Source organism: Pelobates fuscus, chromosome 2, assembly GCF_036172605.1.
Source record: "Pelobates fuscus isolate aPelFus1 chromosome 2, aPelFus1.pri, whole genome shotgun sequence".
NCBI classification, from domain to species: domain Eukaryota; kingdom Metazoa; phylum Chordata; class Amphibia; order Anura; family Pelobatidae; genus Pelobates; species Pelobates fuscus.
In genome coordinates, this window is record NC_086318.1 from 177,816,731 (window position 1) to 177,841,774 (window position 25,044).

General features: G+C 40.0%; 1 protein-coding gene across 1 annotated transcript in view; it reads right to left on the minus strand.

The window, feature by feature from the left end:
- B3GAT2 (beta-1,3-glucuronyltransferase 2) overlaps nucleotides 1-25,044 on the minus strand; it is a 147,227-nt gene that overhangs the window by 4,856 nt on the left and 117,327 nt on the right. Inside the window, exon 2 of the mRNA XM_063442980.1 lies at nucleotides 12,646-12,790. Coding sequence (XP_063299050.1) covers nucleotides 12,646-12,790 — 145 coding nt within the window. The remainder of the gene's footprint in view (nucleotides 1-12,645; nucleotides 12,791-25,044) is intronic.

Below are 25,044 nucleotides of genomic sequence, written 5' to 3' on the forward strand. Positions count from 1 at the left end.
GTACTCATTACAATCCTGTGTGACCTAAATAATAAGTCATTTAATGCCCTCTATAAATAGAACTAACATAATTTATCAGAAGTAGCAATGCTCTAAAGGTATTAGCTTTTTTTTTTTTTTGCTAAATCTTTTTTTTACATTTTTTAATTTTTTATTTTTTACATGTGTGTTTTATGTGTGGTATAATGCCACTGAGGGGTTTTGGAGAAAAACACAATATGCCATGAGGCCAATCATTGAGTGGTTTACAAATGTCTTCAGAACCCCAAGATGGCATTATTTTCCCCATAATACACTTTCTTATTATGTATCTATTATATTACATGATATTGTTGTTAGTGTTATAGTGCTAGGGTAGTGTTTTAAAACACTAGCTACTTAAGGGGAGGATCTCACTGTAAGGGCCTGGGCATGCTCCTGATGAGGTGGCGAATGGTCTCCTGAGGGATCTCCTCAAAGACCTGGACTAAAGCTTCTGCCAACTCCTGGACAGTCTGTGGTGCAACGTGACGTTGGTGGATGGAGCGAGACATGATGTCCCAGATGTGCTCAATTGGATTCAGGTCTGGGGAACAGGCGGGCCAGTCCATAGCATCGGTGCCTTCGTCTTGCAGGAACTGCTGACACACTCAAGCCACATGAGGTCTAGCATTGTCTTGCATTAGGAGGAACCCAGGGCCTACCGCACCAGCAAATGGTCTCACAAGGGGTCTTAGGATCTCATCTCGGTACCTAATGGCAGTCAGGCTACCTCTGGCGAGCACATGGAGGGCTGTGCGGCCCCCCAAATAAATGCCACCCCACACCATTACTGTCCCACTGCCAAACCGTTCATGCTGGAGGATGTTGCAGGCAGCAGAACGTTCTCCACAGCGTCTCCAGACTCTGTCACGTCTGTCACATGTGCTCAGTGTGCACCTGCTTTCATCTGTGAAGAGCACAGGGCGCCAGTGGCGAATTTGCCAATCTTGGTGTTCTCTGGCAAATGCCAAACGTCCTGCACGGTGTTGGGCTGTAAGCACAATTCCCACCTGTGGACGTCGGGCCCTCATACCACCCTCATGGAGTCTGTTTCTGACCGTTTGAGCAGACACATGCACATTTGTGGCCTGCTGGAGGTCATTTTGCAGGGCTCTGGCAGTGCTCCTCCTGTTACTCCTTGCACAAAGGCGGAGGTAGCGGTCCTGCTGCTGGGTTGTTGCCCTCCCACGGCCTCCTCCATGTCTCCTATGCTGACACACAGCAAACCTTCTTGCCACAGCTCGCATTGATGTGCCATCTGCACTACTTGAGCCACTTGTGTGGGTTGTAGACTCCGTCTCATGCTACCACTAGAGTGAAAGCACCGCCAGCATTCAAAAGTGACCAAAACATCAGCCAGGAAGCATAGAAACTGAGAAGTGGTCTGTGGTCACCACCTGCAGAACCACTCCTTTATTGTGGGTGTCTTGCTAATTGTCTATAATTTCCACCTGTTGTCTATCCCATTTGCACAACAGCATGTGAAATTGATTGTCACTCAGTGTTGCTTCCTAAGTGGACAGTTTGATTTCACAGAAGTGTGATTGACTTGGAGTTACATTGTGTTGTGTAAGTGTTCCCTTTATTTTTTTGAGCAGTGTATTATATTATATTTAAACTGTGGCTTCACTTGAAGCTTGTGCAATTGTGACGGGTATACAGAGATAAATAAACCTAGCACAAAAATTACGATAATCCTGATTCTCAATGGTCATTGAATAATTTTGATTACAATTGTAGGTGTTTTTTTTTTTTTTTTCTTACAATAGAAAGAATAATAAAAAACAAAATTCACTTTTCCTATTATTAGTTATAATAAGAACTCATTGGTATGAATTACATACACTTGGGCCCGTGGCTTTTGTAAATCTTGTGCGATCTCACAAGTGATATATCTTTTACATAATCAAAATACTGTAAACTTCTCAAATTCAGAATGCCTTTAAATTACTTATGTGGCATTTGATGGAAGGTTATATCATGCATTGATCAACAGGTTTATGTCAAATAAAAAACAACCGTAGATGATAATTTTCCGTATCTCATGTCAGACAACCCATTTAAAAATAGGCTTTTTATCAGTCATCCGCAGCCATAGTACAAGAAGGAATCTTTTTTACATATGGATGTCGTTTGCAAAACATTTTTGTTCTTCTTTCTTAGATTGACTCTAAATAGACCCTTTCAATGTATGTCTAAACTTGAGATTCCATGTACTTTGAGTTATTTTAATGCAATTTTCTTATAGGGACCCAAAGGTTTTATTTTCCCAGATCTAGAAATATTCCTATTTTATTTGGTTAGTTACTAATAAAGAATAGCCAGAGGCAAATGCTAATTGATGTACATCTCCAATTAGCTCTGTAGCTAGAGAATGGCACCCACACAGCCTCACAGTGATTTGCTGTGATGCAAAACACTAACTGTATGTCAGACATATCCTAAAGCCTTGCGCAGATCACACAGTAACTGTCACACAAAACAACGATAAATAGTAACATCTACAGAACACTGGCAACCCTGATTTCAAAGTGCCTTTGGCAATTTTATTAACACATCTTCATAGCATGTATTTCCTGGATTGGATAATGGTACCACTACAAGAGCTGAAACGTGTCAAAGGTCATTTCGAACCTTATATTACTGGTATCTGTTTAGTAATCTGCAGCAAAAAGCAGTATTTTAACCCTCCCCCCGTTTTTTTTTTTTCTTTGTTTGGTTTTTTAAATAAGTAGTATGTTAAATGACAAAATCATGTACATTCTGCAAATGCCTGTTGTTTATGACTTTTTGCACAACCACAGGTCTGCATACATAGAACACAAAGGGATTGCTGTTTTTTTGCCTTTAGTACTAGAAGTGATATGCTGTGCCTTTTACTATTTTTATATTTATTGGCGTATTTTTTTTTTTATACACAATATATTTTTCTGGTATTTAAATATTTTGAAAATATAATTGTAAAAGTTTATTAACATAATATGAACAGGGTTATTCACTAAAGTCCGAATGGCCCCGTACTGAATGGACCGAAACCATCCATCGGGCATACAGAGACTTTTCAACTGCAAAATCATTATACAGTTGATGGAATTCCCCAATGCCAGGATTTTCTAAATCAGGCCCAAAATAGGCAAATAGTTATAAAAAATTAAAACCTTGGTGGCCCAAGGGTTAATTATGTGGTACCACATTAACAAGTAAAAAAAAAAATATATATTCTTTGGGGGTCAATAATACCTTTTTATTATTGTCATGGAGGTATTCTCTCTATATACATTTAAAACTAGCAAATTGGGATTGGGGGTCCCTAATATGGACCTATTGTCCCATCCACAGGCCTTCACCATGGGTAGTAAGTGGGGGCACTATTGTTAATACAAAACAGAGGATCTGTTGTCTCTTCCCGTGGCCCCAACACAAGGGCCTTTTTTATTAGTTGCTTTAGTTTATTTATCCATTTATTTAGGGGATTGCTGGGTGTATTGTGGACCCCTAGCCATCTGGGGGTGTACTATTATGATTTAATTAGGGCTGCTGCCTTTTGCCCATCGGTTGGGGCTACAGGTGGGAACAATTGGTCCCCTCCTATTATTATTATTAAGGGTTCCCACCTGTTGCCCATAGGTGGAGGACAATAGGTCCCTACTTTATTATTAATATTATGACCCCTACCTGCCACTCATGGATGGGGTTTGGGGGACACACTAGATCCTCCCCATGAGTGTCTAAATTAGTTCCCCAAAGGACATGGCAGATGGGGGGCATATGGAGATTTTACAACCTCCATTATAGTCTTATTGGACTCTTATTGACCCACCTAGGATTTTTATTTGTTGGTTTGTTTGTTTTTGTGTTTACTTTTTTCATGTGATGGCTGACTAGCATAATTAACCCTCACATTGCCAATGGTTTTCAACTATTTGCCCGCTGTCTGCTAGTGCGGCTCTCCATCACTGAGAGTATTTTGTTGATGATCTGCTATTACAACACATGCTTATTGTAAAACATATGAGAGCAGGCAGTATGTACTGACATGGAAACCAGCAATGTAATCTGGTAAATATCTAACCATGTTAGGATTTCTTCGGTTTTCTGCGATGTAGATTTGCTCCAAGCTTGTTTTCATTTCTGACAGTGGGATAGAGATACGGCATATAGAACATAACATTTTTGGTTTAACTTTTCTCATCCCCGCTACCCCATGCCTAACAAACCATCCTTTAACCTACAGCGGGAATTATCCTTCAGCTGATTGATATTACTGTACATAACAATAAACTTGAGAAACTAGAATTTCATAAAATGCTGTAGCTTGGGTGAAAGGTCCTTCGGTCATGCCACAAATAAGTAAATAAACACATTATGTTTATTAGGTACATTGCTTCTGGGAATATTTAAGTCAGTCTGTCACTTTATGAATACCAACTCTAAAAGAAACGTTTCTAAGATTTGCAAAAGTGCAGAGCAGAACAGATTTTAGTGGTTTAGTGGCATTTTTCTTAAGAAGCTATGTGTAGATATGTGCTAAACTATATTATGGGGATAGAGACATACAGGTAATTCATCAGGCAAATAACGGACAGGCACAGGAATTGGAAGCAAAGAAACGCCATCTGATGTAGGTAAATACTAATAGTTTTCCACCTTTCCCAGTTTCAGGCAATGGCCGTGACAGGGATCACAATCTAAACTTCATAAACATATTTTCTGCAATGTGTCTTTTAACCTATTATTTGAAATGGACATTGCAGTTTGTGTGAATGTTCAAGTCCTTTTAGGTGATGCAGGTGGCTGTAATATATTTCAGATTTTGTGTATATATGTATTTGTATATTAGTGTATGTTTGTGTGTGCCAATGCAGGTATCTGTGTGTCAAGTTGTCTTTATATGCCAGTGCGTGTATCTGTATGTCAAGTTATGTATATGCCAGTGTGTATCTGTGTGTCAAGGTGTGTGCATGTGTCTGTCTGTGTGTAATAGTGTGGGTAAATAGTTGTAATATGGGGAGGTGGGGTGCAGCCACCTCCCTGAAATGAGTTTCTTTTTGATTTTTGATAGTGCTTTACATAAGACAGGAGCCACTTTTTCTAATTCCATAATTCCGGTAAAGGTGTCAGCTGGTTTTATGAGCACATCAACATTATTAAAAGCTACTTAGCAACCATGAATTTGTTGATAAGAAAAGGAATATGCTATTGGTAAATTTGCTACAAATTTGTGTATTTTTTTTTTACCTAAACTAGGAATATCTGCTTCTCAAATGTCCGTGTTTGACAGAAGCATTTTTTTAGTAGGAATTAAAATTAAGATTATTACATTACTAATCTCAGCATCTAATCTGGTAAATCATGCATTACCTCAGGTACATTCAACTTTCTAATTAAAGGGTCATTCTAAGAACCACACAATGGCATGTCCCCATAAAAAACAAATTCAATCAATTTGTCTTACAGAACCATCCCAAAAAATTGATGACCAATTTGCAAGTCGATAACGTCCGCTCATGTTTGGCTAAACTTTCAAACAGCAGAAGGTGAACAGTTTTAGAGATAAAGTGAACTATATGACAAACATCCATCCGTAATTTTGCAAACTTCTGTGTTCTAACACTTGTTTTTCATTCAGTTTTAGTATGCCGTAATGCATGCAAGAGAGCGTGTAAATGGAATGCCTCCTCACAACTTCTTGTTTCCCTAGATTTAGGATAACTTGCTGAAGTAGAATCAATTGAGGTCTATTAAACTTTAGAAAGTGATAGAACCAAAGACAAATTACATTATTTCAGATAATACATTAACTGATAACAACAACAAGAGACACAGAGAAAGGATTACCCATTACAGAGAACACTAGTTAATCAAGTTAGACCGCCACAGATTGCACATTGTGATGTTAGGGTAGAGATTGTCACTGATTTTATACAACTTTCCTTCAGACAGAATTAAACCCATTAACATCTTCAAAAGCAGGTTTACACAAATACTTTGTTATTGCAGCATTCCTGACATGTTGGTGGACTCAAACGAGTTAATCTCATTCTATTTTGTTTTCAAGAGAAATGATCAAAGAAATTGAAGGTTTTCAAGATTGTGAGCAATAACATGCGTACACGGTGCCATTTCTATTTGATTCATGACAGTTTACCTGGAATCAAAGTTCTAAAGCTGTTTCGCTAGTCTTCCTGAAGTGTCCATCCAACCACCATATCAACCTATGCTCGTTGCATAGATCAGGGGTAGGCAACATTTTAAGGGCACTGTGCCAAAACAAGACCCCTGGCATTCTGGTCCTATTTTTTTTTTTTTTTTTTTTTTTTTTTTTTTAAATTAACTTGTTTATGTTGCCATATTCTTATTGTGTTATGTATGGGTGCTGTGAGGGGTTGTGTGTGTGTGTGTGGGGGGGGGGGGGGGGAGAGGGGTGTTATTGTGTATGTTTATTTGTGGGCTGTTTGTGTGTGCTGTATGTATTGTGTGTGATGTTGTGTGTGTATGTGGACTGCCATTGGCGTTGTTTTTGGATGCTACCTTTAACCCCTTAAGGACCAAACTTCTGGAATAAAAGGGAATCATGACATGTCACACATGTCATGTGTCCTTAAGGGGTTAAAGGAACACAAACATCTATTCCTGACCCTATAGTGTTAAAACCACCATTTAGGTGGCTTTAAAAGGTAATAAAAATTTCCAGCACTGGTCCCACCCCTGGTCCGCCTCCTTGCTGACATCAACAGAGTTTAGGATTTGTAGCCAAACCATTGGCAGAAATCGGCAAAGAAGGTTGGACGGGGGCAGGGCCAAACACCGGCTGGGCCAATCAGCACCTCCTTGTACATATGAATCAATGCATCTCTATAAGGCAAATTCTAAATCGCCATGCAGCACTGCCACAGGAAGCACTCCCAGTGTCCCTTGGAGGTGTCCCTAGGGGGCAATGTAAACACTGCCTTTTCTCTGAAAATTGAAGACTATACTTAAAAAAAAAAAAATCATTTACTCCCCCTTCATTAATCAATGCTCACTTGAAATGTTACAGTAGTGTGATGCATTATGTTGCCAGTTCTCTGCTGGCTGTTGCACAATGTCTAATTTGCAGGCTTCCAGTAGCTTTATTCATTATTTTCATTAACCGCTGAGTATTTCATTTATAAATCTGAAGCATGAAATGATTTATTACAAAGACTTTAAAAGGCAGAATGAAATACAAGTTGAGTGTATAGTCACACACAAATGCAGACACATGGATATTCATTTCCCAATGCTAGATTCTGAGAAACCCCCATCTCTTGACCAGTGTTGGGTAACTTTATTCATTATTTTCATTAGCCGATGAGTATTTCATTTATAACTCTGAAGCATGAAATGATTCATTACAAAGACTCCATGGAGAGAGAATGAGAGAAATATAGCAGCAGAACAGTCTCAGAGGTGTAAAAAGTAGTGTTCGTTTGACTGCAGCATTTTTGCAGAAATATGTCGTCTCTTAGCATTTAAAAAAAAAAAAACGCGGAAGATATAAGGCTTTGGGGAACAGCTGTCAGTGAATGAGAACGTTTGAATTTCTAGCACTGACGAATCATTTGGTGGCCAGTATGTGTCTACAAAAGATCAGCCAACCATAGGACTGTTGACAGCTAGAGAGAAGGTTTAACTTTACACTTTAAGAGTGATGAGATCAATTTTGAGGCTTTTTCTGCCTTCATCTACCAAGGATGTATGCCACTGATTTCCCCTTAAGCCTTGTGTCTCAAACTCCATCAATCTACAACTTTCATTGTCATCAGATTATATAACCCCTGGAAAAGAACTCATTTTGTCACAGATTGCAACTGTTCTCAAAAGCACAGTGGCAACAAAAATACAAACAAATTGCCATTATTTATACCACTCTTTGCATTATAAATGTAACCTATGGATTTTACTAACAAGCATGCCATAACTGACTTTGTTTATGCTAATTTAGTTCCTGGATACTCAAAGAGCCATAAACACGTGCACTCCTAATTTAATTTATGGTGTAAAGAGGTCTCCTGTCCATGTCTCCCTTCTCTCAGTCCTGTATATCTACAACGCTTTGTAAAACCGCTGTAGCAACAAACCCACTCGGGTTCATCAAAGAGAGCAGACATGTTTCCTCCTTCCCTTCCAAATACTTGTGCAATGTCTGACCTATGACTGGGTGGATCATTGAAAATGGCTCCTTTGCAGCTTTCTGTTAAGGATGTGTTGCCATGACCAACCAACAGGGCCAGTGCAAGGATTTTTGCCACCCTAGACAAAATAAAAATTCCCCCCCCCCCCATATATGTGCTGCCTACCATGTGACCCAGTGCCCCACCCATATGAACCCACAGCATGTATTTACATTAAAAAGCCTGGGGACTATAGTGTCCTGTTAATGTGAGGTAAATTAGAGATTATCGTCTCTAATAATATACTAGATTGCCTACTTCCAACCCGATGAGGATGATGATGGGCTCTGGCTGCAGTCTGGCTCCACTGGTCTGGTGTAGAACAGGCTCTCTGGGGGCCCCTTACACAGCTCAAGGTCTGCGCCCCCATGGCCTGACGGTGAGTATGCCCATAAGGTCCACCCATAGAGGATCTAATGTGTGTGCTTATGGACTTTAGAGTGTAGGGATACCAGTTTGTGTAGGCGTCGCAGTGTGTTTTTGTGTAAAGGATAGAAAGCAGTTTGTGTGTAAGGGATGCATTGTGTGAATCTGTGTTTGTATGTGTAAGGGATGCAAGGTGTGTTTATGTGTATGTAAGGGGTGCATTGATTGTCTCTAAGGGGTGAATTGAGTGTGTTTAACCCCTTAAGGACCACACTTCTGGAATAAAAGGGAATCATGACATGTCACACAAGGGGTTAAGAGAAGCAGTGTGTGTGTATGTGTGATGCATTGTCTGTTTTTCTGTGTGTAAGGGAAGCATGGTGTGTTTATGTGTCTGTGCAGGGCCGTCCTTAGGCCTTTAGGCGCCCTGTGCGAAAAATCTTCACAGCGCCCCCCTGTCATCCATTTATAGTTCATGTGTGTGTATATAGGAGTGAAGTGATTGTATTGGGGATTTATTAAATTAATAATTATTTAAAAACAAATATTCATTCCTCCTATCCTGTTGTTACCTTTTTGGGAGAGGGGCATGCTGATCTGAATCTGGTCTGCCCCTCCACTGGGTACAGACCATGCATAACTGTCTCGCAAGCTCAGGGACTTGCAGTGTCCTGTGGTAATCTGCAGCAGTGCTCTGATTATCCCGAGCTAGGAAGACAGCTGCTTATGGTCTGCAGCCAACAGAAGTGCAGGCCAGAGGTGTTAGACTGCCTCCCCTACATTACAGAGGAGCAGACTAAGTATGATGTCACATAATACTGTGAGTGGTTGTGCTTTGGAGCTCTGGATTAAATGTATTTACCTTGACCTCTTTGGAAATAAAATTTTGTAGTAAGGTGCTTCTTCTCCATTTATCACAAAACTCCACAACAATAAAACTCCCAATAATGTGGAGCTCTGTGACAAGATCATACACTACACAACAATACAACTCTAAGTAATGTGTCAATTAGTGTGTCACCGAGCTCCCTAACTATAAAACACAGAGTAATGTGCATTTTATATACCAGAGCTCCACTGTAATACATTTCACTATAATATGATATGTTTGTGTTGTCTGTGTATGTGATGGGTGTGATGACTGTGTGTGATATGTATGCTATGTGTTGGCTGTGTGTGCTATTTGTAATGGGTGTATTAACTGTGTGTGATATACGTGTATTGGTTGTATGTGATATTTGTGCTGGGTTTATTGGCTGTGTGTGATGGGTATTTAATTCAGATAAAAATATGCATTTAAGCCTATGTGTGAATGCAGGTGTATATTTTTGCAGAGTTATGTGCACACAGTCCCACAGTCAGATGCACAGTTATACATATACACTGTCAAATACACCACATGCACACAGTCGCAGGCAGATAGTCACAGAAACACACAGGTACAGACAGTAACACACACACACAGTTACAGGCAGACAGCCACACACACACAGCCACACATACAGTCTGACTTACACACACATCCTTACATGCAGACAGACACACACAGGCAGACAGCCAGACACACACACACACAGGCAGACATAGAAACATACAATGTGAGGGCAGATAAGAACCATTCGGCCCATCTAGTCTGCCCAGACAGTCACACACACACACAGGCAGATTGTCTGCCTGTGTGTGAGACCATCACATAGAAACACACAGACAGTCACACACACAGGCAGACAGTCATACAAACACACACACACAGGCATACAGTCACACACACAGGCAGACAGGCAAACACACAGGCAGTCACACACACACAGGCAGACATTCAAACACACATACACACACAGTCACACACACAGGCAGACAGTCACACACACACACACAGGCAGACAGTCAAACACACACACAGACAGTCACACACACACAGGCAGACAGTCAAACACACAGACAGTCACACACACATACACACACACACAGGCAGTCACATAGACATACACACACACACACACATTCAGACAATCACACATAATTACCTCTGTTCCTGCCGGACTGAAAGAAAGTGCTCACTGAATGAGCAGTTCCCGTCAGTACGGCCGGGTACAGGAAACAGATGCTCCTGTACCACGGACCGGAGCTCGGCCACGTTACACTAAGGGACGGACAGGAGGGATCGCTGTGGGCTTCCCTCCTGCCGATCCCTCATATTTTGCACCCCCTGGCCAGTGCACCCTAATGGACACGCCGGCCGGAGCAGTGTTGCAGCCGCCTGAGTCTCTCAGAGCGCTCAGGTGGCTGCAGCATGAGTGGGGCCGGCGCTCCTGGCGGCGCACCTTCCTAAGGGGTGTTCTAGACGACTGCCTAAGTCGCCTATAGGAAGCGCCGACCCTGCATGTGTAGCTACATGCAGAGACTACCCGGGGTATGGCAGATATACGCATATTCAGCAGTTCCACTCATCTGATTGAATGAAAGTAACTGCTAGTGGCTAAACGACATACCATGTAAATTCCTGCTGGACAAAGTTTATGGGATACATTCAGACCCTTTAAAAACAACAATGTTACTGTGCAGCCACCCTCAGTTTGTTGTTTTTTTTTTTTTGGTTTTTTTACTGTATTTTTACTTGTTTATTTAAGGGAACTCTCTAAACTGCATAAGCGCTCTTGCAGGAGTCTAGGCTTGCACATCTCAGTTTTAGTTATATAAATTAACTAATAAAAATGTGATCTGGTCCTGATGGGTACTTGAGCTAGTGGCAGAACTACCAGCGGAGCAGCTGTTGTAGATGTACTGCGGATTTCAAGCTTTGTTGGGGATCCTTTGAGTGTCACTCACACTAAGCACCCAGCCTCTCAATGGGCATCTATGATCAGGGGCCCAGATGGGTGTTGCAGCCTTTTAACAATGCAACAGGCTTCTGTCAAACCTTTTGAGTTTAGGTCAAAGGACAGAAAGGAGGGGGAGGGGGGAAGGGGGCTCAGCCAGTAGCCAGATTTGTAACCCATGGAAGCCACCCTCCTGCACCCAAAAGGTATTGAAATAGAGGTTTGACTAAAATCTATAAATTATGACTAGTGTATGTTTTTGTCACTGTATGTATATGTGTGTGTTTGTCAGTGTGAATGTGTATCTGCCTCAGAATGTGTGTGTATCTGTGTCAGACGGTGTGTGTTGGTGTATCTGTGTCAGAATATGTGTATATCTGTGTGTGTGTCAGTATGTATGTGTGGCAATGAATGTGTATATGTTGATATATGCCAGCATTCAAATGCCAACACAAATACACTGTGCCAACACCAGACACACATATACACCTGCATTCAAATGCTAACACTGTATACACACCCCAGCATTCAAACAATACACACAAATACAACCCTGCATACAAATGCCAACACTACACACATACAAACCCCTGTATTCAAACACCAACATTACACACAAATGCACATCTACACTTGAACGTCAATATTACATACAAACACACCACTTCAAAAGGCAACAGTACTTTCACTGTTACACACATACTCCATACAAAAACATGCTTACATTCAAACACACAAACACTGCTCACAAATAAAACCATGCAAGGATGGGCAAATGGTAGATCGCCAGCAGGCAAAGCATTGTGGGTGTTGTGTTAGAGAGGGGCGCCAAGACAATTTCCTGCATCAGGGCTCTCTCTGCATTAGTCCCGCCACTAATGTTCATGTTCACATTTGTTTGCTACAGTGTTATCATTTCACCTTATGACAACATTTTATGAAATAGGCTGCTTGGCCCTGGACTTGTTTTTCTCTGATATGCACAGTGCAGCTATTTTACCAAGTCAGAAAATGAGGTAGTGTGTAGCTTTACATAAGTTAAACATTAATCTGTTTTCACACTACCTTTTTGTATAACAAAGTTATCTAGTATACCATTTTTATGGTTGTGTTCAAGCACAAGCCTAATTTTAGGTTCCACTAAATAGTCCATCCAAAATTTTACATTTGCTTTAAAATATTCCTGTCCTGGATACCTTCAGGTTAGTACATGCTTAAACTGCCTTCTCTGCCTATTCACTTACCTGCCATGTCAATGGCAAAGGGTCTGTCTGCTCTCCATCCTGTGTACCAGCCCACCACTTTTCCATTCTCCACAACTGGTCGTTCATAGCGACGTCCTCCAACCAGCCCTACCGGCCACACTGAGACCTTCTGAGTAGTGCGCATCTATTGCAAAAGATGAGACACCAGTTTAGTGCATTACATTATTGGGAGCATGGACGGATTTTGATGACAAACATAAAATATGTTCATGAAAATATCAAATAAAAAGCATATACAGTGCACATCCATTCATTTGGTGGTTTGAATGAAATTCTACACACACACGTGAGCTTATCACCTGAATGATCACTCCTAAGGTTTTATGTACATCCTATAAGCATCCATTGAGTACAGATCTGTACAACTCTGGTGCACATTACATTGGTGCACACTACAACTGGATGTGCAGACCTCATTTTTTCTATGTTTATTCTGTACAACCCTGGTGTTGACATCATACAGTATTACATCCTATGATGTAATACATAGGATAGAGCTTGAGCTAATAATGTGGTTCCTATATTCAAAAAAGGTTTAAAATCCTGGCCTGGAAATTATAGACCTGCGAGATTAACTTCTGTGGCTGGGAAAGTATTTGAAAGGTTATTAAGGGATAATATTCAGGAATTCATTGAGAAGAACGTGGCTATCAGCAAAAATCTGCATGGTTTTATGAAACAGAGGTCATGTCAAACGAACTTAATTGCATTCTATGAAGAAGTAAGTAGAAGTATAGATCAGGGTGTTGCAGTGGATGTGATTTACTTGGGTTTTGCCAAAGCGTTTGATACAGTTTCACACAATAGATTAGTGTTCAAACTAAAAGAAATTGGTCTAGCTGAAAATTCTTGTTCTTGGGTAGAACATTGGCTTTAAAATAGAGTACAGAGAGTTGTCATTAATGGTCAATTTTCAAGCTGGATGGAGGTGGTAAGTGGTGTCCCTCAAGGTTCTGTTCTGGGACCACTTCTGTTTAACATATTTTTAAATGATCTTAAAAAAAAAAAAAAAAAAGGAAAGTCATGTTTCAGTGTTTGCAGATGACACAAAACTCTGTAAAGTAATACAATGTGAGCAAGATATTACTTTGCTGCAAAATGATTTAGATAGACTGTGGGAATGGGCACTCAAATGGCAGATTAAATTTAACATAGAAAAATGCAAAGTTATGCATTTCAGGATAAAAAATGCACAAGCAACTTATACCCTGAGTGGTAGTGAATTAGGGATAACAATATATAAGAAGAATTCGGGAATTGTTATAGCCAACAAACTAGGCAACAATGTGCAATGTCAATCATAAGGGGCAAAGGCTAATAAGATCTTATCATGTATAAAAACGGGCATTCATTCTTGGGATGAGAATATCATTTTGCCTCTTTATAAATCACTGGTAAGACCACATCTTGAATATGCTGTGCAATTTTGAGCACCTGTTCTGAAGAAGGATATTATGGCACTAGAATGAGTGCACAGACGGGCTACAAAATTCATAAAAGGAATGGAACATTTTAGCTATGAAAAAAGGTTTAAAAATCTTAACATGTTTAGTTTTGAAATACATCGCCTCAGAGGAGATTTGATAATATTCTACAAATATACCCAGGGCCAAATTAGTCTAAGGCAAACGAATAATAAGGATATGGAATTCTCTGCCTTAAGAAGTGGTTTTATCAGAGTCTGTACAGATATTTTAACAGCAACTAGATACATACATTGCAAAAATATAATATTTAATGATATAATTTTTCAATGTAGGGTAATAGCTTCTTGATCCATGGATAAATCTGACTGCCATTTTGGGGTCAAGAAGGAATTTTTTCCCTAGTTTGTTGCAAAATTGGAAGTGCTTCAAACTGTTTTTTTGCCTTCTTTTGGATTTACAGCAAAAAACAGATGTGAGAGGCTGAACTTGATGGAAACGTTGGTTACATATGTAACTATGTAATATTTTCCACACAAGCAAACAAGGCAAACAATGCACAGTTATGATGAATTAATCGAGCAATACTATCCAGTCCATTGAAACCCTATATATTTTAGATCAGTGGTTTCAAAACTTTTTAGGTTTAAGGCACCCTTAATATTTCAATATTTTTCCAAGGCACCCTAAGTCAAAATTTCTAGGTTGTATATCTGTTCATCGCTGCATTTATTGACACTAAAGTGTAATGTACAGTGTTGGCGTTTGAAGGGATGCTTGTATATACTTTTAGTGTTTTATTACAGGGGTGTGTTTGTATGTAATGTTTGCGTTTGATTGCAAGGGTGTGTTTAAATTGAATGTTACAAAATGGTACAAAGTACAGGGTGCACAATCAGTGGCGTACTAAGGGAGGGGTGGGGGGGTTGGTCCGCCCCGGGTGCCATCAGGCAGGGGGGTGCCACCAGGGCTGGCCAGGCTTGGGGGTCAGTGAGCTGTGTGGCTGCACCGGTTGTCATAGCAGCAGGGGTGCCGGGCAGCCGACACAGCTCACACGCAGGGGCTGGGAGCAAGCAGGAGACCTGGCTGCACAGAGATTTGGGGGCAGAGCCAGAACAGCCGTGGGGGCGGAGCCAAGCCGGATGTGGGGGCGGAGCTAAATGCAGCCTCATACTGCTGCACACAGAGGGGAAGCAGGAAGGAGTCCCTGCTTCCCCAACTACAGCACAGGAGCCAGAGGCACTGAATCCACTCCTGCTCCAGCCCAAGCTTACTGTAAGTGAGAGAGTATGTGCTGTGTGTAACTGTGATTGTGACTGTCTTTGAGTGTGTGTGTGTGTGTAACTGTGATTGTGACTGTCTTTGACTGTGTGTGTGTGTGTAACTGTGATTGTGACTGTCTTTGACTGTGTGAGTGATTGTCTGCCTGTGTGTGACTGCCTGTGATTGTCTGCCTGCGATTGTCTGTGTGACTGTGTGTGTGATTGTCTGCCTGTGATTGTCTGTGTGATTGTCTGCCTGTGATTGAGGGTTTGAGTGACTGTCTGTGACTGTGTGTGTGACTGTCTGCCTGTGATTGTGTGTGTGTGTGACTGTCTGCCTCTGATTGTGTGTGTGTGTGTGACTGCCTGTGATTGTCTGCCTGTGATTGTCTGTGTGACTGCCTGTGTTTGTCTGTGTGTGTGTGACTGTCTGCCTGTGATTGTGGGTGTGTGTGTGTGTGTGTGTGTGTGTGTGACTGTCTGCCTGTGATTGTGGGTGTGTGGGTGTGAGTGACTGTCTCTGACTGTGTGTGTGTGACTGTATGATTGTGTGTGTGTGTGTGAGACTGAGACTGTCTGTGATTGTGTTGTGTGTATGTGTGACTGTCTGCCTGTGTGACTGTCTGCCTGTGACTCTGTGTGTGACTGTGTGTGTATGTGTGTGACTGTCTGCCTGTGATTGTGGGTGTGTGTGTGTGTGTGTGACTGTCTGTGAATATGTGTGTGTATGTGTGACTGTCTGCCTTTGAGATTGCCTGCTTGTTTGACTGTCTGCCTGTAACTGTGTGTGAGTGACTGTGTGTCATCGCGGCCTCGGCATCATTACAGGGCGTGCGATGGACCTGTGCAGAAAGAGCAGCAGCAACCACTGACCACCAGGGACTGAGGATCCACTCCAGCCCTTCTAGAGCAAGGTAAGAAGACTGGGTGGACCTCGTAATTATTAAATGTGTGTATGTATGTGATGTTTGTGTGTGTATGTGATTGTGTGTCTGTGATTGTATGTGTGTGGGTCAGTGATTGTGTTTGTGTATATCTGTGATTATGTGTATCTCTGCATATGTGTTTAGTAGATAGCTCCCTTATTTCCTGTCCTTAAATATTGCAATCCCACATAAGGATAACAAATAGAGGAGTTATCTGCTAAACAAAGATTGAAATTTAGAGGTGTCAGCCAGCCCACAAGAAGAAATCTGGGTGGCTAATGTGAATTATATGCAAATGTGTAGTCAGATGCCAGCATGCAGAACACAGCATGCTGGCATCAGACAGCCAATGACAGCATATTACCCCATCCCCTAGTGAGAAGTTTTACTGATCCCCCTCCTGTTTTGACTGTGGTATCTTATGTGCCCCCCACATATATTGTTCCTAGAGTCGCCACAATGTCTGCATGTGTATCTGTGTGTGACTGTGTGTATATGTATCTGCATGTGTGTATCTCCGTATATGTGTATATGTGCAGACATCTAAAAATCTCTCCAACACTACACACAAATACACTCATGCATTTCAATGTTAACACTACATACAAACCCCACCATTATATATAACCATACCACTGCATTCAAATACCACACAACACACAAATGCATGCTTGCAATCAAACGCCAACACTACATACAAACACACCGCTACATTCACTCACATATACTCCATACAAAAACATGCATACATTTAAACACACAAACACTGCTTAGTGCTAAATACATAAAAAAATGTTTTGGTTGTTTTTATATTTAAAGTTGAGGGGGGGGGGAGGGTCAGGAGGGGTACCAAAAATAGGACCCGCCCCGGGTGCCAAATGCTCTAGGTACGCCACTCTAGGTGCGCAATAGTGCGCAATAGTGAACACCAACACATAGTGAGATATACTTAGGTCAGAGAAAACCTAATGGTGTACCTCTGGTTAATCTGTAAGACACAAAGACCTTACATAGCATAATACTGTATATAAATAGAAAACATAAACACAGAGGTAATAGGTCACTCACACTTCCCAGAGCCACATATAGAAGGCTCTATGTTGGCTTGTCAATAAATGAAGCTGCTGTCTTGAGATATAGGTCATGTAGCTTTATTCCTCCACAGATAGTAAGCAGAGAGACTTGAAGAATTTCAAAGTGAATTTACTGCAATGAAGTGTAAAATACAGGAAATAGCAGCAACAAAGTAGTAAGTAAAGAGTCCAGGATAAAAGCACAATGCGTTTCAACCATGTAGGTCTTCCTCAGGTTCATAATCCATCCTTTCCACTGTCTGTTTTTATAGTGTACTGTTCAATTGCGGGTTGAATTTGGTGCCGTTTTTCACAGTACTCTGTCACTTCCGGGTTTAGTTCTCATTCTGGATATATGTTTTCCGATGGCATCAAGCGCAAGTTCAGAGGTCACATATCCGGAATGGCTTGCCTGCACTAAGTTGATTATTACTTTCTCCACCCACCCATTGTTTGTTTGTCCAAATTCAACCCCTAATTGAACAGTACACTATAAAAAACGGACAGGGGGAAGGATGGATTATGCACCTGAGGAAGACCTACATGGTTGAAACGCATTGTGCTTTTATCTAATTGACTGTTTAAACATGTGTCATAACTGGTCCAGCACACAGGAAAGAGGGTGTGCAATATGGTTATTTTATTGTTTTGAGCAAAACGCTTTATGACAGTGAACTGAAATCCATAATTTATATCAAACATTGCAGAATGTTTTAACAATGCACAAAAAAATTAACATTAAAGCACTCCGCCACCTTGGCTTCGATCAAAGACAATACTCCCTTGAAATCAGGGCACGTAGTCGATAATGCTTCATTCCTGTACTGAAAAGTGATGCAAAAGAGTACACCGTGAAATTTGCCTGTTGTTCCACAGGTGGACATTCCAGTAAATTAGTCAATCACGTGCAGTGAGTGTTCTAAGCACCAGAGATGGGTAATGTGATGTAAATCTATTATAAAATAAATTCTGAAAACCCCAAAACTGTTTAAAAGAAAAGTTAACAAGAAAAATTCTGTATGTATTATAATCTGTGGCAGCTGGTAAAATTAAGATGGTGGGATGCCAGAACTTTACTCCCTATGCAAAGGGTAGGTAAGCTTCTGCACTCCAGATGTTTTGGACTACATCTCCCATGATCCTTGCCAGTATTATGGCTGCAAGAGCGTTATAAGAGATCTAGTCCACAACATATGGAGTGCTGAAGTGCCAACTCTGCCCTACGCATTACAGAGATGTTCACACAATTAAACAAGCTGGGCACAACATAAAGATATCTATAATATACATATCATTAAAATATGTAATACACAGAGAGGGGTAAAATACAAAGATATCTATACACAGACTTCCCAACTCTCCCGGTGGGTTTTAAGTGGGGCTGAACGCCTGAACGCCTGCAAGTTCTCTATAATATCCCAGTACATGATTTTTTTCAAATTTTTTTGGAGAGCCAGTTCAATGGTCATTTCTAATCATTCAGACATGACCATTGAGCACTCTCTCACCCTCCAAAAAATATAGATAACGGGTTAATATGGTGCGGCTCCATAACGGAATCACATGCCCTATACCTGCACTTTATACCTTTATACCTATACCTGCATTTTACAGGGAGCACTTTAAACAACATTCTGTGTGGAAGACCCGGGTGTCACATGACTAGCTGGTGCTCATTTTAACATAGCGGGCCACTGGACGTGGAGTTCAAGGAGCCTTCCTCCCCTGCTGTTTTACCTGTCATTACAGGGGAGGAGAGCTCTTTAAACTCCCCATCCAAGTTGAACAGAATCAACAATCAAAGATTAACCCTGCCCCTAACACAACCCTTAATGCAACTTCTAACCCAACCCATAATCCAGCCCATAATCTAATGCATCTTCCTACCATTAATCAAACCCATAATCCAACCTTTAATCCTACCCATAATCTGACCCAAATCCTACCAATGCTAATCTGACCCTAACTCAACCTAACCCATCAGCAGAGGGACTCCCTTGAAAGCTGGGGTTGGGATTAGGACTGGGGATGTGAATAGGATTATGGTACCTTTACTGCATGGTGGTCTATGTCGTCAATGGGCGTTAAAGCCCTGCACTGCGTGACATCAGAGTCCCAGTCCTGCAGTCTAAAGCTTCACAACTTTTTAACTAGCCATGGCAAGAGTGTCTCAGATCTCAGCTGTAGAGTGACTGAGCACTTTGAAGAAGAGGGTCGGTATGTGCAGTAGGCGTTATTAAAACTCTTAGTGACCGGCATTACAATGCTATGTATCAGACATGTCCTCCTCCCCTTGTCACTCCTAAGCATCCCTGGCATATATTAATCATATATTTGAGTAAATTCACTTGCTTAATCAGTCCTCAGCAGTCACTAGGGTTATTAAGGGAGAGTAAAAGATAATGTTATAAACTTACACTTGGCAGGGGGCCAGGAGCTGTTGCTGCTCTGCTCTCCCTGTGTTACTTCCAAGATGGCTTCTTGCTTCTCTCTCATGTTGGCAAAGTAAACCCACCCGTGGTGCTATCAGCCAATGATGGCCCCTGAATAGAGAGTCCAACAGGATGCCTTTACTCATTGGCAGCTGACTCTGCTGGCCAAATAGCAACCCAATGGAGATTCCTGAAATTCCTTCTTAAAAGACACTAGGCATGTGCAAAACCTCCTGAAACAGGTCAGATTTCAAACCAGACCCATTTTTTTACATGCCTAGATGCTCAGAAGTGAGCTTTTTCAAACAGCTGCACTGAGGTCATGGTCCGCTTCCACCGACGTCATCTGAGTTCGTATTAGGTCTTCCCCGTAGGAAATCATTGACTCTGTGTGTTCCTATGGTTTTTCTTGACGCTGGATGTCCTCATGCAGAGCGCGAGGACATTCATAGTCGTTTAACGGAGTCAATCTCTGTGAAACTCACGAAAGTCTTAGGTAGTCTTAGTACTGTTTCTCTCAAACTGCAATGCTTTACATTGCAGGAGTAAAGGGGACAGGGACACTGCACCCAGACCACTTCATGAAGATGAAGTGATCAGGGTGCCTAAGATGTCTATTTAATTCTTAAGAAATGACACAACATGATTGGGGTGTTTCAAAAGTAGTAGTGAAGCTCTGTCAGTTCAGTGAGTTGACAGATATTTAATTGTAGGTTGTCTTTTGATGATAACCGACTGTCAGAACCTAACAACTGACTGGCAAGAAGATGCTCTAATGATGGCGATAACTATAACTCTTAGTAACCTTTACACTTTTACACAATGAATAATGACTACATTGTTCTTACATAGTCTTTATCGGGACTCCTACAGGTAGCAGGAAGTACGGGGTACCTTTTAAATGCCAACAACTCAAACTGTGGGTTTTAGATGCATAGATATTAAAATCTTGTACAGTAAAAAGATATATCTCGCAGCAAATAATAACTGGGCACGGCATTATATATAATACTATGCAGGGGTTATATTCTCCTTCGACATAAATACATTAACATTGTATTTGTGACCAATTTCAAGAGGTTAATTTTTTGAGCCATTCTGCTACCGTACCTGAAACTTTTACATTTGCCAGCCAACCCATTGGTTTGACATAGGTTTGTGTTTAGTGGTTAAAAAACTTGACCATTGGGAGAACATCAAAGTATACAATGAGATAATATGTGTAGAACATCTTTGGCTCTACCACAATGCCCCACTCAAGATAATGGATTACTTTTTTTAAAAAACTCTCTTTGCTTAATAAACTCATCCAATATTTCAAAGTATAGTCTCCACGTTTTAACACACAGACTTTTCTTTGAAAAGTTAAAAATAACATTTTTCGCTGCATGGAAATTCTTGAAAAAATGGATGATTCTTAAGAACATGAAAATAAATGGAGAAGCAAGGAATAAACAGACTTTTCAACATAAAACATTTCTCGGGTGTTCATTTATGTTTTGTTGATAGATTTTCCAGGAGCATTTGAAACTGATTGTCTCTTTTGAAAATACTTTTATGTTTTCAGCCTCAGAGGAAACTCTTGAGAAGCAGATCAATCAAATAAAACCAATCAATATAAATGCAAGCAGACACAATAGAAATAGATCCACAGCCTGGTTTGTATGTGTGCTACCATAAGATTTGCACATTTTATGCCATACAAGAAAGGGAATAAGATACCATTATAGTAAGGGAGAAAAAAAAGACACATTGGCAATATTGTGGCCAAGTATTGCATTATTCAGTAAGGTAAGTACACATGTCGGTTAGCACTCCTTAAATGTAAGGATTCAGATTTCACATCGCTTAAAATATGCTGCAATGTTCTACAAAATTAGAAGTTGGTGAAATCTCCGTATAAGCACCGAAGGATATCTTTGATCTAAACTTAAAGAACATTGTCTGATATGCCCGTAAGTCATGAAAAATACCATCCATATGATTATAGCAGCACCAAACCCCTGAAGTAACACGCAAAACATAAAGTAAAAAAAAAAAGAAAGAGTAGCACATGCTACACTTATCTCAGTTTCTTTAAAACAATTCATATACATCTATTTAGTGCAGATTAATAATGTACATAAATATCAACAGAGAGATGGGGGTACCAGCACACAGTGATTAATACTTCTTTTCAGTAATTGTAACACCTCTTCATCATTCTGTAACAAGATAAAACAAAAACTAACATAGAATAATACTGTATACAGATAAAAAAGATCAGTATTAGGGGTAATGGGTCACTCACACTTTTCAGAGCCTTTCAAAGCAGGCTCTGGCTATATAGGCTGATAAAATGATGTAGTTGTTTATTCAACAAGCCCTATTCTTTAATCCACTCCCTTCTTTTCTCCCAAAATGAAGTTATTTGGTGAAATTTAAAAAAATTTAATTCAAACAAGGTGATTAAAACAACAACAAATAAGCTACATAGCAGCAAAAAACAAGATCTAGAGTCCATAAAAAGCACAACACGTTTCAACCTGTTCTGGTCTTCTTCAAGGTGCATAAAGAGTTCGTCCTGGCTTTGCTTTTTCGCACCATCAGACGCTCCGAAGTACTTCCGCATTAATCTAATCTAATTGACCTCTAACCTCGCTAAGCTCCCATCAATCTTTAAACTTCATTTCATCAGTAATATTTCTACATGTTCAAGACAATGCACTATTTAAACAGGTTTTGTGCTAAAATAAACTGTATATGGTCCAGGTTTTACTATATTACTATATAAACCATCTTTGCAACAAGCCTCTTCAATTGAACGCTGCAACCTTAAGGCACAGATTGACATTCAGAAGATATTGCACTGGATTTATTTCACCTTTGCTACTAGATTATTACTTTATTATAAAAATGATGCCATTGTTATCTATAGTGTACTACTGTAATATTTTGTACTTTCAATAACATGTAGTTATTAAAAATGCATCTTTGCCTGTGTAACCAAAAATCCTTGCACCGGCCCTGCCTGTATCCTTCCCTTCTCGACTCAATACGTATCTCTATCTCTATTTTATAAAAAGCATGTACTCTGAAAGCAGTTTAGGCAGCAAGTATTGCCGTTAGCATGTTAATATCCCGTGTTGAAATGAGTGTAGGACCCACCCATATTGGGGAACTGTGACGTAGGTGGATTAAAACAATATGGCCTTATGACGGAACTGAATCCCCATATTTTTTTTCTGAGATAGGTGAGTTTAAGTAAACCTTATAAAATGCAAACTGTTTTTTGTTGTTGTGTATGCACTGTTCCCTAATCTTGAATTGATTTGATCTCTCATATAATACATTTATGTCCAGGTGTATAATGATAGCGCCAAGTTATTTTGTGGAACATTGACTGGCTAACCGTCTATATCAACAATTAATTGGACTGATTTTGATTGTTCATCCAAGCCAAAATACATGCAGAGGGTAAATTGTTTACGTTACTATATAAATTGGTATAATCAGCTGTGGGTCATGCACTAGGCACATAAAGCATCTGTTGTGGTTTTAATTCACAATTCGTTATTGTATTAACTGACGGTAGGAGGCGGGCCTTCATTATCACAGCAATTTGCAACATGGAGGCTTGCCAAACCATAGCAGCTTACTGGGATTACCTCAGTTTACACATTTGTGTTAAATGTGATATGAAACACACATTGAGATATATGAAACATGCAATGCGTGAATGTTTATGAATAAATTGGGTTCTAGCAGGTGAGAGGCACAAATGATGTTTATGGAATAAAGTAATAAATAAATCAGGGTTTAGCCCAATGTTAGATGAGAACTACAAATCCCATGGTGCTTTGGGATCTTAGTGTTAGCTTTGGGAGCTAATGGCTTAGTAATGGTAAAAGTTACCCTTTTTACTGATGGGATGTCTGGTAACATTTACCCTTCTCTAATTATAGAGCACAATTGTTTGTGCAGATCTTTTCTGCTTATCTGATCCGATAACAATTGTGCCTAATTCTATTGTTTACAAAAATCTAATATAAATTCAAACTCTTATTCCCCCTAAATACATAAAATACTGTGTATAGCAAATAACAATAGTATATTGTTAACTAAGGTTAATGGATATGGATGCTATTATGGGTGTGGTTGGATGGCTGTGTGGTCATGTTGAGGAATTGCACCATGTTAATGCATATTTGCTATTTATACTGGATAATAATACTAGTGACAAAATGTGTGCTGGTGCTGTTATTTTCTGTGTTTTCCGCTGTATCTCTTCCCTCCACACCTTCTACTGTAGCTCTAACTTGTAGCAGATATTGCTTGGACGATTTGCTCAACTTTTGCTCAAATTTTTCAAGTAAAAAAGTCTGTGATGGCAAACTTGATTCTTGGATGTGATTTTTTGTTAATTTTGCATTGTGAACATGTGAACAAAAAATCGTAGTAAAATTTTTGAGTAGAAAGTACATCACAGAAATACTTGCAAAATGTAAATACAAATGAATTTGTGTTTGCAAAAAAATATTTTCTTACAGGATCTACACCTATGAAACCTGCCACCACCAAGGAAATGTATTAAACGGGTACCTTAGGTTACCCCAACCAAGTCAAATTTAGAAACTCACAAAATACAGTTTGGTGGGCATGTAGGAAAGTTATATATGTTTCTGTTTGACATATATATAGGTATGTATACATATATCGGTTCTAGCATGGCTCTTCTAAGCATGAGCTGGGGGTGTAGGAATTCCAGTTTTACGAAGGGCAATGGCTGAAATGTACAATGCTATAAACGTATGTACATATGCTTCTCATCTCTTTGTATCTAGGCCAGACCATCTCTGTTAATTAAGGCAATTACGTTGAACAAACATGACATATATTTTAAACATAATCTCTCCTCCCCAAAGAAAAAAATAAAAGAAAAAATAGCATCTATAAAAACTTCATAAACTTTAAGTGACAGACCCTTCAATAAACTTACAATATATATTGTCAAGCCCTCTCTGACAGCCTATCTGATGAGATCTGGTAAGAAAAATATTGCTCGACCTCCGAGACCAGTCGCAAATTCCTTTATTTTGTTAGGTTTTCAAACAGGAAAACATTGTTTGACAATATCTTTTACAATCCAGGGACAATGAATCAGGCCCAATCAGCACGACAGCCACAATTTCCTGTTCACTAATTTTTGAGAAGGGATTCATGGGAATATAATGTCTGGCACATTTGGTTCTGATAACCTTGGAGGTGCTTGGTTCTATGTA